Below are 13,563 nucleotides of genomic sequence, written 5' to 3'. Positions count from 1 at the left end.
ATGGATAAGGGAGAGCCAGTGGATGTGGTGTATCTGGACTTTCAAAATGCCTTTGACGAGGTCTCACAAGAGAATAGTGTGCAGGATTAGAGCACATGGTATTCGGGGTAGGGTATTGACATGGATAGAGAACTAGTTGGCAGACAGGAAGCAAAGAGTAGGAATTGACTGGTCTTTTTCAGAATGGCAGGTAGTGACTAGTGGGGTGCAGCAAGGCTCAGTGCTGGGACCCAAGCTGTTTACAATATACATTAACGATTTAGACGAGGGAATTAAATGTGACATCTCTAGGTTTGCGGATGACACAAAGCTGGGTGGCAGTGTGAGCTGCAAGGAAGATGCTATGAGACTGCAGGGTGACTTGGATAGGTTGGGTGAGTGGGCAGAAGAATGGCAGATGCAGTATAATGTGGATAAATGTGAGGTGGTCCACTTTGGTGGCAAGAACAGGATCTAAATGGTGTCAGTTTAGGAAAAGGGGAGGTGCAACGAAGCCTGCTTGTACATCAGTCACTGAGGGTAGGCATGCAGGTACAGTAGGCAGTGAAGAAAGCTAATGGCATGTTGGCCTTCATTGTGCAAGGATTTGAGTTTAGGAGCAGGGAGATCCTACTGCAGTTGTACAGGGCCCTGATGAGACCACACCTGGAGTATTGTTTGGAATTTTGGTCTCATAATTTGAGGAAGGACATTATTGCTATTGAGGGAGTGCAACGTAGGTTCATCGGGTTAATTCCCTGGATGGCAGGACTGACATGTGATGAAAGAATGGGTTGACTGGGCTTGTATTCACTCGAATGTAGAAGGATGAGAGGGGATCTTATAGAAACATGTAAAATTCTTCGCGGTTTGAACAGGATAGATACAGGAAAAATGATTCCGATGTTGGGGGAGTCCGGAACCAAGGGTCACGGTTTAAGAATAAGGGGTAGGCCATTTAGGACTGAGATGAGGAAAAACTTTTTCACCCAGAGAGTTGTGAATCTGTGGAATTCTCTGCCACAGAAGGCAGTGGAGGCCAATTCACTGGAAGTTTTCAAGTTAGATTTAGTTCTTAGGGCCATGGCAATCAAGGGATATGGGGAAAAAGCCGGAACGGGGTACTGATGATCGATCATATTGAATGGTGGTGCTGGCTTGAAGGGCCGAATGGTCTACTCCTGCACCTATTTTCTATGTTTCTATGCTCCAAGGAATAGAGTCCTAGCCTGCTAATCAACCTATCCTTTGGTTTTGGTTTTAATTGGCAATGGGAATCTGTGCTGGACCTGGCCTACTACTGAAAGCAAGAGTGGCTGAGAATAAGGTGCAGCTACATCCACTTTGTTAAAATTGTTATTCTGGGCAAGAGATCTGAAGGAAGATATCTGAAGGAAGATGACGAAGGGTCTCGGCCCGAAACGTCACCCATTCCTTCTCTCCAGAGATTCTGCCTGTCCTGCTGAGTTACTCCAGCGTCTTGTGTCTATGAGATCTTTAAGATCTGTTGATAAAATATCATTATACATTGTGATGGATTTGAACCCTTGTTGTTCACTATGTGGCTGCTACCCAACAAATGAAACATTCATTTATATCAATGTGATTAACATGTTGGAAGGAAGTCAGAGGTTTTTGTACTTAAGAGAAAGAAAGTTCATAAAGTGATTGTTACTGTCTCTGATGAGTTTACTTATGCTGAGTTTCTGTTCCCAGGGTTACAAACAACCAGGTTAGGGAATCATTTGGAAGACAGAGTGAATAAATTTCTACGGCGTCAGAACCATCCTGAAGCTGGGGAAGTTTTTGTCCGTGTAGTATCTAGCTCGGATAAAACAGTGGAAGTTAAACCAGGAATGAAAAGCAGGCAAGTAAACAAGCAGCAGGAGATGGTGTAGCACTGAAGGGTGTGCCTGCTGAGGAGTTCATTTATATTTTACCCCTGAGGATGTGTTTGAAAACTTAAGCTAAACTTGGTGTCTTGTGAAGGCAAAGGCAAAGATTGTGGTCTGGATGATGAGCCAGCTATAGATGAACATTGGACTTTGAGGTGGGCTGGGGTGAAAATACATACATATTCAAAGTTTTTGTGTGGACACATCAGTGTTGTGAACAAGCCGACACAAAATCAAAATTGTGAGAGCAGTGATAAATCTGAAGAGCTCGCAGGAGGGAGGTGAAGTTGAAGATACGATATGATATAACTTTACTTATCCCAGGAGGGAAATTGATCTGCCAGCAGTCATAAAACACAAAATACATGAAACATGAAATTAAAGTGAACGGTGGGGGGGGGGGGGGGGGTCGGGCTATCCCATGACATAAGGGGGAGGAGTTGTGAAGTTTGATAGCCACAGGGAAGAAGGATCTCCTGAGGCGTTCTTTCCTGCATTTTGGTGGAACTTGTCTGATGCTGAAGGTGCTCCTCAGGTTGACCAGTGCGTCATGGAGGGGGTGAGCTGTATTGTCCAGGATGCTCCGATGTTTGAGGAACATTCACCCCTCCAAGACCACCTCCCATGAATCCAACTCCACCCCCAGGACGGAGCCAGCCTTCCTGATAAGTTTGCTGATCCTAGTGGCGTCCGCAGCCTTTGACCTGCTGCCCCAGCACATGGCAGCGAAGAAGATGGCACTGGCTATCACTGATTGGTAGAATATCTGCAGCATCTTACTGCATATGTTGAAGGAGCGGAGCTTTCTTAAAAAGTACAGCCGGCTCTGTCCCTTCTTGTACAGGGCCTCAGTGTTCCTGGGCCAGTCCAGTTTACTGTCCAGGTACACTCCACGGTATTTGTACTCCCTGGTAAACTGCACATTCACACCATTGATGGAGACAGGGATAGGGGTGTTCCTCTCTTCCTAAAGTCCACCACCAACTCCTTAGTCTTGTTGGATAGAACTGTAGTTGGATGATTCGTCGGTTAATGCGGTCTTATTTTTAATTGCATTGAAACATACAGCCTGGAAAAGGGCCCTTCGGCCCATGGAGTCCATACCGAACATTGATCACCCGTTCACACTTGTCCTGTGTCTCTGGCGTTGGGAAGCAGCAGCTCTACCAGCTGCACCACTGTGTCCCCCTACAGGAGATGGGGATGTCAATCAATGTCAGCATGGAAGCTGGCAAATGGAAAGATGTTCCTGAGTTGAGTAAAAAGGGCCAGAAATAAATGGGATTGGCCTTGGACAAGATGAGTTTGAAAAAGTCAGATAAAAATGGGGAAGAAGGTTGAGGATTGAGGCTGTGGTAGTTAGATGAGAGCAATGAAGGATATAATGAAGTAAAAAGAAAAGGAAAGACATCTGATGGAATAGTAAAAGGAAATCCGATTACAAGGCGGCATGGTGGCGCAGCAGAAGAGTTGCTGCCATACAGAGCCAGAGACCCAGTTTCGATCATGATTATGGGTGGTGTCTGTACGGAGTTTGTACGTTCCCCCTGTGAGAGTGTGGGTATGCTCCAGGTGCTCCGGCTTCCTCCCACCCTCAAAAAATGTGCAGGTTAGTTGGCTTCTATAAATTGTCCCTAATGTGTAGTGTGTGAAAATGAGATAACATAACTAGTGTACCTCTGAACTTTGGTAGGCACGGACCCGGTAGGCTGAAGAGCCTGTTTCCACACTGTATCTCTAAACTAAGCACGAGTATGCTCTAGATATTTCATTGCTCATGACCACCGGCTGTGAGAAGGAATGTAACTAAGCTCCTTCATTTGGAGATAACCAACATTTACTAGTATATTAACACCAGAAAATGCGGGAAACACACACAGCTAGTCAGGCAACCCGTACTAACGTATTATTTCCAGGATTTTCTGATATCTAGCAGCTGCAGCATTTTGCTATTGATTTTTTGCCTGGGTTTGTTATTTTTGCTCAGAGTTCATGGGAAGTTTTGCAAAGAAAGGATAAACTAATGGTTAGTTTTACAGTGCCCTCCATAATGGTTGGGACATGTTAAAGTGCACATTGTCAGATTTTAATAAAGGCCAATTTTATACATTTTAGTTTCACCATGTAGAAATTACAGCACCGTTTATACATAGCACCCCCCATTTCAGGGTACCACATAATGTTTGGGACACAGCAATGTAATGTAAATGAAAGTAGTCATGTTTAGTATTTTGTTGCATATCTTTTGCATGCAATGGCTGCTTGAAGTCTGCGATTCATGGACATCACCAGTTGCTATGTGTCTTCTCTGGTGATACTCTGCCAGGCCTCTATTGCAGCCATCTTTAGCTTATGCTTGTTTTGGGGGCTAGTCCCCTTCAGTTTTCTCTTCAGCATATAAAAAGCATGCTCAATTGGGTTCAGATCGGGTGATTGACTTGTCCACTCAAGAATTCAATTTTTTAGCTTTGAAAAAATTCTTTGTTGCTTTAGCAGTATGTTTTGGATCATTGTCTTGCTGTAGAATGAACTGCTGGCCAATGAGTTTTGAGGCATTTGTTTGAACGTGAGCAGATAGGATGTGTCTATACACTTCAGAATTCATTATGCTACTACAATCAGCAGTTGTATCATCCATGAAGATAAGTGAGCCAATACCCTCAGCAGCCATACATGCCCAAGCCATAACACCCCATCACTGTGTTTCAGAGATGAGGTGGTATGCTTTGGATCTTGGGCAGTTCCTTCTCTGCTCCATACTTTGCTCTTGCTCTGATATGTTAATCTTTGTCTCATCTGTCCACAAGACCTTTTTCAAGAACTTTGGTTGCTCTTTTAAGTACTTCTTGGCAAACTGTAACCTGGCCATCCTATTTTTGCGGCTAACCAGTGGTTTGTATCTTGCAGTGTAGCCTCTGTATTTCTGTTCATGAAGTTTCCTGCGGACAGTGGTCATTGACAAATCCACACCTGACCCCCGAAGAGTGTTTCTGATCTATTGAACAGATGTTTGGGGATTTTTCATTATTTTAGAGAGAATTCTTCTGTCATCAGCTGTGGAGTTCTTCCCTGGCCTGCCAGTCCCTTCACGATTAGTAAGCTCACCAGTGCTCTCTTCTTAATGATGTTCCAAACTGTTGATTTTGGAAAGCCTAAGGTTTGGGTGATGTTTCTTAACAAGTTTCTTGTTTCTCAGCCTCATAATGGTTTCTTAGACTTTCATTGGCGCAACTTTGGTCCTCATGTTAATAAACAGCAATAAAGGTTTCCAAAGGTGATGGAGAGACTGGAGGAAAGACTAGGTGCTGAGAGCTCTTTTATACCTGCATTAAGGAGGCATTTAAACACACCTGAGCAATTACAAACACCTGTGAAGCCATGTGTCCCAAACATTATGGTGCCCTGAAATGGGGGGTGGGGGGAACTATGTATAAACTCAGCTGTAATTTCTACACGGTGAAACCAGAATGTATAAAAATACCCTTTAATAAAATCTGACAATGTGCATTTTAACCACATGTGAGTTTTTTTCTATTACAAATCACAAATTGTGGAGTACAGAGGCAAATAAATAAATGACGGGTCTTTGTCCCAAACATTATGGGGGGCACTGTAGATGGTTTAATGTTAATCAGACTTTATTTTCTCTATTCAAGCAATTCCTACCATAGTCTCACTTTATAAATAGGAGACTTTTTTTGTACTCATGCTTGGGAGAAGATTGTGATCTAATCTCGATGCCTAATTGTGGCTTATTATATTTCAGGTTTGTGGATACCGGTGAAATGTCAGAAACGTTTCCTTACAGAACAAAAGCGCTCTTTGCTTTTGAGGAGATTGACGGTGTGGATGTCTGTTTCTTTGGAATGCATGTACAGGAATATGGCTCTGACTGTCCAACTCCCAATACAAGGTACTGGCACAACATACCTGCAAAATACTTAGCAGGTTATTTAGATACAGTCTCTTTTGGGTCATATACAGTTGGGAAAGGGCAAGTGAAATTTCATCTGACTTTAACAATGGAAACCCAAGGAACTGCAGATGCTGGAATCTTGAGTAAAACACAAAGTACTGGAGAAACTTAGCAGGTTAACACACCATCTGTGGAGGGAATGGGCAGGCGACTTTTCAGGTCGAGACCCTTCAGACTGATGGAGAGGGGGAAGAAAATTGGAAAAGCGGTGGTGGTGGGACAAGCCTGGCAACTGGATGCAGATGAGAGGCGGGAATTGGTGGGGGAAATCTGTGCACACCAGGTGAGGGGGAATGGAAAAGAGAGATGGGGGGTTGATCTCACCACAGTCACATCTTTCCTGTGCCCCATGGACCAAAATCTGCCGTTCTCTCGTTTCTCCACTCATCAATTGCTAGGCTTTGATCTGTTGCCACCTCTCTTTTCCAGCTTTCTCCCCCACAGTATTGACTCTCTATTACCTCCACAGATGCTGCCTGACCTGCTGATTTCCTCTAGTATTTTGTGTTTTGCTATTTTTTATCAATTGAAGTTCGGTTAAACACAAGTTGGAGACACAGGGAACTGCAAATGTTGGTTAATAAAAAGACACAAAATGCTGGAGTAAGTCAGCGGGTCAGGCAACATCTCTGGAGAACATGGATAAGTTATGTTTCGGGTCGGGACCCTTTTTCAGATTAATGTAGAAAGGTCCCACCCCGAAACCTCGCCTATCCATTTTTTCCAGAAATGTTGCCTGACCCGCTGAGTTACTCCAGATTTTGTGTTTATCTTTTGCATAAACTAGCATCTGCAGTTCCTTTTTATTACATTCAAGAGCTGGCAAGTTTACCGACTCGGTACCTCTTCAGCTTTAATGAACTTGATTCTGGCTAATGTCTGATACTATTTCTCTTGCAGGCGTGTGTACATATCATACCTTGATAGTATTCACTTCTTTCGCCCAAGATGCCTCCGTACTGCAGTCTATCATGAAATCTTAATTGGTTACCTGGAATATGTGAAGAAGCTTGGGTAAGTTCCAATTTTTCCTGAGACAATCTCTCCCGCACAAAACCATGCTGACTACTGCCTATCAACCCCTGTCTTTCCAAATGCATGTATATCTTTTCTCTCAGAATCCTCTCCAGTAAGTTTCATTCCACAGATGTTACACTCACTGGTCCAAAGTTCCCAGGTTTTTGTTTGCAGACATCTGGTCACAACATTAGCCATCTTTTAGTTATCCTGGCACCTCCCCCATGCCTGATGATGATTCCTATATCTCAGCCAGGGTGCATTGATACTCAATAATTCCTTACAATCCCAACTGACTAACAATTTGATCTGTTCATTTGGAAATGTCTTCTTCATTGAATAGTTAATCAATTTTCTTTTGTAAAAGAACTGTAGCCATCCCACCATCCATGTACTTTTCTGCATGAGAAAATGTTTCTTGCCATCTAGACACGCTCTTTGCGTATGTGCATTCTCAATATTCAAACAAATCCTAAGTCCTTTTTTCCTAACAAAATACTTCTATTCCAATTATATTTCCTTTGTTTTTCTATTATGATACATTTTGTAGTAAGTAATCTTTAGTTTTAAATACCTAACAGTTTGGATGATGAGAGGCAGTGTTCTTGGTTGGGGGTTTTAAAACCTGAGCATGGAGAAATGTCTTCACTCACACAGTTGTGAAAGTTTGGAATTCTTCACTTAAGAAAGCTTGATCAATGTTCGGCTGCCTGAGGAATCAAGGGATGTGGAGATAAGGTGGGAAAGTGGAAGTCAGCACAATGTCACTGAGTGGAGCTGGAGGTCTTGCCGTGATCATCATGTGCTGGGTGATCTGTTCTTGCTCCCATTCCTTCTGTATTGAAGTACTGCTACAGGTATTTAAAGCCAAAGATTACTTACATGAAAATGTATTGTGAAACGGGAAAAACGAGGGAAATATTATCTCTATTCAGATAAAGAATCTTTGAACTGTTTAACCTGCAATATATGGGTATGCTTGCACTTTTCCTTGTGTACTTCAGAACAATTTGTGGCTACAGCTCAATGCTTTATTTTACCTGTGATCCACTGTCATGCACAGGTATACACAGGGCCACATATGGGCATGTCCTCCCAGTGAAGGTGATGATTACATCTTCCATTGCCACCCGGCCGATCAGAAGATCCCCAAGCCCAAACGGTTGCAGGAATGGTATAGGAAAATGCTGGATAAAGCTTTTGCTGAACGAATCATACACGATTACAAGGTTAGTTCTGAAGTTCTATTGTTCTATCCCTGCTGTAACAAGTAGTTAACGTGCATTCATCAATGTAACCCAGCTCCTTTAAAGGAAAGATTGTACTCAAGTTGATGGGAGGACAGTTCAGTTGCCTATTAACAGCTGGGAAGAAGTTGTCCCTGAATCTGGAGGTATGCCTTTTCAAACTTCTGTACCTCATGCCAGAAAGCAGAAGAGGGAATGGCCATGGTGAGACGGGTCCTTGATTATGCTGGTGGCTTTGCCGAGGCAGCGTGAAGTGTAGATAGAGTTAATAGGAAGGAGATTGGTTTACATCTGTGCTGCGTCCACAATTCTCTGCAATTTCTTGCGGCCTTGGATGGAGCTGCTCCCAAACCAGGCTGCGATGCATCCCAATAAAAGACTTACGGCACATCTGTAGAAGTTGGTGAGAGTTGTTAGGGACTTCCAAGCCTTCTAAGGAGGTAGGTATTCTAAGGAACATTGGTGTGCTTTCTTGCCATGTATATTTTCCATTTTAATTTTGAGTTTTAAGTTTTAAAGCTACAGCATGTAATTCAATTAATTCCACCTAAACTTGATTACAGAACGGTATGTTTAAATCATCAGCTCCAAAACCTAAGCCAAAGGTGACTGGGCAATCTGAACCCAAGCACCAAGTTGTAAGCGGCCGAAGGTGCTCATCCCTCGGGTCAGCCCCCACTCTCCCACGGTCACCCTCCGGGGGCTGTGGGTCAGGTGGACCGGAGGTGTGGTACAATGTTCATCCCTCCACAGTGACGCGGGGGTCTGGCCCAATCGCTTCCCCCCCCCCTCCCGGCAACGTCATGTCCGTTACTTGACTTTTTTGTTGAGCGGTATTCAGTCCGTTGGCTTGTAGGCGACGCTGCCTTTCAGGTAGGTGGCGTTTCGGCAGAGCGGCCATTCGGTGAGTTTGCTTTTAGGCAACGCAGCCTTTTGGTTAGTTTGCATTTAGGCGTCCCGCCCTTTCGGTTAGTTGGTGTTTCGGCTTTGTTTCCATTCGGTTATTTGGCTTCCACTTCTTTGCTTCGGCTTCTCGTCCAACGGCGCCACGTCCGCACACGAAATTCTGACCAATCATTGTTGTTTGTCTTCATTGCTTCTGCTATATTAGTTGGCAAACAATTTAACAAAATTGTGCAGTACTGGGGAGAATTTGCCCCATTCCGAATATTCAAATCTCACGACTGATCCAAATATAGTTCCGAGAACCTTTCTAGAAACTCATCTGCTCCCTCTCCTTTCTTTGGTCTTACATCCAGAATCCTAGCGATGACTATTGGCTTTTTGAGGGTAGTGGCAAGGGCAGTTAAAACTGCATTTTCTCTTGCATTGTTATTGGCGATTACATTAGCCAGTGCCTCATGAGTTGGGTGTCCTAAAGTGGCTAGGAATCTGGTATGCTCTGTAGGAGTTATGATCTATTGTATTACAGCTCACAAATCTATCGAATCCGCGTGATACACACGCATTGTGTTCCGGAGATAGTCCACAAAGGAAGCAGGTGATTTTTTTCTGTCAGGTATTTTACTCAGTACTGCCATCATTTCATTTGGTTTCCATGGGGAGTACACATCAATGGTTCGAGGATTGTTGGCACTAACTGCATTAGCCGGATCAAAGGCTTGGTTAGGCACCTCCCTAACTGGGAACTTGCGGCGAGATAATTGCTCAGCCTGCATAATTTTTTCCTTTGTCCCGACTCACTCTCAGTGTCCCCAGAGACTACATCACCCTCCGATGTATCATCCTCATCACTAGGGGGAAGGTGGTACTTTTTAAAAGCATGTCTTTTCTCTCTGGGTAGTCGTCTTATTCTCCTAGGTTTAGGTTCGTAAACTGGTTCTGGTGATCGCTCTTTTTCTCGAAATACGGGTGCTATTTTATTTGTCTTGTTCCTTGTATTGAGCGCTACTGGAATATCTGTTTGTGCTGGAGCTGTTGGGGTCAAGGAACTCTGTGCTGGTGCTGCTGTCTGGGGAGAAAGTGATACAACAGGATCACTATCAGCAGGGGATGTGGGTGGTGCTGGCGGCACAGGAGGTCTGTGAGGTACATAAGGTGCTGGAGGTGGAGGTGACATATCGGGAGCGCAAGGGGAATAAGGTGGAGGCTGAAAACTTCTCTTAATACGCATACTCTCCCAATCTTCCAAATATTCCTCGTCTCCCCCTTCCAAACCAAAGCCAACCAACGAGTCCCTCAACTCTAATTCTACAAGTGTCACTTTTCCTTCAGGAGTCCTTTTAGTCTCCCGTTCCCTATGTTCTTTATAAGCACATCCACATTCCTTTTTCAAGGTATCCAGAGGTTTATTCCCTTCATCATCTTTTAATTCTATTCCAAGTTTTAAAACTGCCTCCTGCCAGTTCGGCATTATTGCTGCCTCTACGTTCTCTTAATCCTTCATTATGTTGTCTCCACAGCCCAATAAGTTCCTTTGCGATCTCACTTTGACTATATTGCCAAATAATCTTCTCATTATGTCTCACGCCCTCCAGGGTTCCAACCCCTCCTTCTGGCCAAACTCATCATGGCCGTCCGAAATTCTGGTTCCGGCCCTTTTTTTTCCCAGAGTAAGAAAAATTCTCGAGCGAAAAAAAAAGTTGGAGCGCAATCAGCGTTTCCACATTGACGGAAATCATCTGAAATTCTGGTTCCGGCCCGCTGGATGATTTGGGGAAAATTGCAACCATCTGTGCCTGCGCAGTTGGGGGAAGCCGGTGACGCAGTAGCAAAGCAAAATGACGCTATCTCTCCACGCGTGCGCAGTGGGCCCTGGCGGGATCAGATCGCCATTTTCACTCCACACAAACAGAGATCGCCTTGATGCCTCGTGGCTGCTCTGGGTAAGTAGTGGAATATTGCGTTGCGGGGGGGGGGGGGGGGGGGGGGGGAGCCTTCTTTTTATCCTGGGTGGCAAGGAGTCCAATCCGACCCACGGGATGATTTGGAAAAAAAGACGAGTGCCCGTTTCTCCGGGCCCATGGGGGGCTGCGGTGTCCGCCCGCCCGGTCCATCGCCTCCATCCGTGGAGTCAGAGCCTTGCCGCTGGTCAGCCTGGCGTCCAGGAAACCGTTCACCTGTCGCCGGGCGGGAGCGGGAACGACTGAATCTGAACCCAGTCCTGGCAGACGCCACTCTGGCTGGGCCCACGCCTTTCTTTCCTCCCCCCCCCCCCCCCCCGCCGCGGGTCCTTGCCTTGGGTTTAGACTCTCTGTTACCTGCAGCGCGAGGCAAGAAGAGTTTATAATTGTATGTGCACCAAAAAACGCTACAATGAAATAATTCGAGACGTACTGTGGCCCTATCCCCAAACTCTACATCAACGACTACATTGGTGCTACCTCCTGCACCTACACACTACTCACTGACTTAATCCATTTCACCACTAACTTCCATCCAGCACTCAAATACACCTGGACTATTTCTGACATTCCCCTACCATTTCTTGACCTCACTATCTCCATCGCAGGTGATAGACTACTAACCGACATCCACTATAAACCCACTGACTCCCATGGCTATCTGGACTACACTTCCCCTGCTTCCTGTAAGGATTCCATCCCCTTCTCCCAATTCCTCCGTCTACGCTGCATCTGCACCTAGGATGAGGTGTTCCACACCAGGGCATTGTCCTCATTCTTCAGGGATAGATGAGGCTCTCACCTGGGCCCCGTGACTCTGCTCTCACTCCCCATCCCCCCACTCGTAACAAGGGCAGTCCGCCTTGTCCTCACCTTGTCCTCACCCTACCAGCCGTCACATACGACAAATGATCCTCCGACATTTTCGCCACCTCCAACGTGATCCCACCACTTGCCGCATCTTCCCATCTCCTCCCCTGTCTCGACCCTTCCCACCCGAACCACCCCCTCTCCGGGCACTTTCCCTTGCAACCGCAAGAAATGCTACACTTGTCGCTTTACCTCCCCCCTTGACTCCATTCAAGGACCCAAGTGGTCTTTCCAGGTGCGGCAGAAGTTCACGTACACCTTCTCCAACCTCATCTATTGCATCGGCTGCTCTAGATGTCAGCTGCTCTACATCGGTGAGACCAAGCGTAGGCCTGGCGATCACTTCGTCGAATACCTACGCTCGGTTTGCAATTATTTTTCAAATTTCAAAATGGACTTTATTCAGGTAATAAATATACAATACATAAATCGTGCGAAAAATCCATCCGACATTTCTGGAGGCTATACAAATTATTCAATACAGTCTACATACATTGCTCAAATTTCGCAAATTTGTCCCCCACCCTTGCCACTCATGTGACCCACTGGCGTGGAATCCCTTCCCTTGTTTTGAGGGGCGTCTCCACCGCACCTTGCCCCCTATGTCCAGCAGCAGAAGGACCCTAGACTGTGGTCATCCCCCACCGAGCCTTGCCGTTGGCTGTACTGAGCTTCAGTGCGTCCCTCAGCACATACTCCTGCAGTCTGCAGCCGGCCAGTCGGCAACATTACCTGACGGACATCTCGCTCTGCTGGGTGGTGAACAACGCTCGTGCTGACTAAAGAGCGTCTTTCACCGAGTTGATTACCTTCCAGCTGCAGCTCGGTTCGCAATAACCAACCTGATCTCCCGGTGGCTCAGCACTTCAACTCCCCCTCCCCCTCCCATTCCGAATCTGACATTTCTGTCCTGGGCCTCCTCCATGGCCAGAGTGAAGCCCACCGTAAATTGGAGGAGCAGCACCTCATATTTCGCTTCGGCAGTTTGCACCCCAGAGGTGTGAACTTTGACTTCTTTAATTTCAGGTGGTCCTTACTTTCTTATCTCCTTCTCAGCTCTCCCTCAGCCCTCAGGCTCCACCTCTTCCTTTCTTCCTCCCCCCACACCCCCACCCTCAGAAGGGTTTTGACCCGAAACGTTGCCTATTTCCTTCGCTCCATCGATGCTGCCTCACTAGCTGAGTTTCTCCAGCATTTTTGTCTACCTTCGATTTTCCAGCATCTGCAGTTCCTTCTTAAATAATGAAATCATTACTTGCTGCAGCATAACAAGTCTGCAAGCACAGTATTCATGGATAACACAATATCCATTCATATAACCATTATCTATTCATAGATAGATCTATTCATAGATAACGCAAATAAACAAAAAAAACAGTCATACGTTAAAAAACTTTATTTGGAGCAGCACGGTGGCACAGCGGTAGAGTTGCTACCTCACGGTGCTAAAGACCCGGGTTCGATCCTGATTTCGGGTGCTGTCTGTGTGGAGTTTATACGTTGTTCCTGGGACCGCGTGGATTTTCTCCGGGTGCTCCGCTTTCCTCCCACATTCCAAAGACTTGTAGGTTAATTGTCTTCGGTAAGATGTAAAATTGTCCCCAGTGTGTAGGATAGTGCTAGTGCACGGGGTGATTGCTGGTCGGTGTGGACTCGGTGGGCCGAAGGGCCTGTTTCCACGCTGTAACTCTAAAGTCTAAAAAGCCCCAAAGTCC

General features: G+C 45.6%; 1 protein-coding gene across 2 annotated transcripts in view; it reads left to right on the top strand.

Annotated features, from left to right (window-relative positions):
- LOC129706899 (CREB-binding protein-like) overlaps positions 1-13,563 on the top strand; it is a 126,724-nt gene that overhangs the window by 93,372 nt on the left and 19,789 nt on the right. For both annotated transcript variants that reach the window (XM_055651526.1, XM_055651525.1), the window contains exons 24-27: positions 1,696-1,846; positions 5,641-5,787; positions 6,751-6,864; positions 7,931-8,096. In XM_055651526.1, the coding sequence (XP_055507501.1) occupies positions 1,696-1,846; positions 5,641-5,787; positions 6,751-6,864; positions 7,931-8,096 (578 nt within the window). The remainder of the gene's footprint in view (positions 1-1,695; positions 1,847-5,640; positions 5,788-6,750; positions 6,865-7,930; positions 8,097-13,563) is intronic.

This window comes from Leucoraja erinacea, chromosome 20 (genome assembly GCF_028641065.1).
Source record: "Leucoraja erinacea ecotype New England chromosome 20, Leri_hhj_1, whole genome shotgun sequence".
NCBI lineage: Eukaryota > Metazoa > Chordata > Chondrichthyes > Rajiformes > Rajidae > Leucoraja > Leucoraja erinaceus.
Note: the sequence above shows the minus strand (reverse complement) of the source record. Positions and strands in the feature narration are given on the sequence as shown.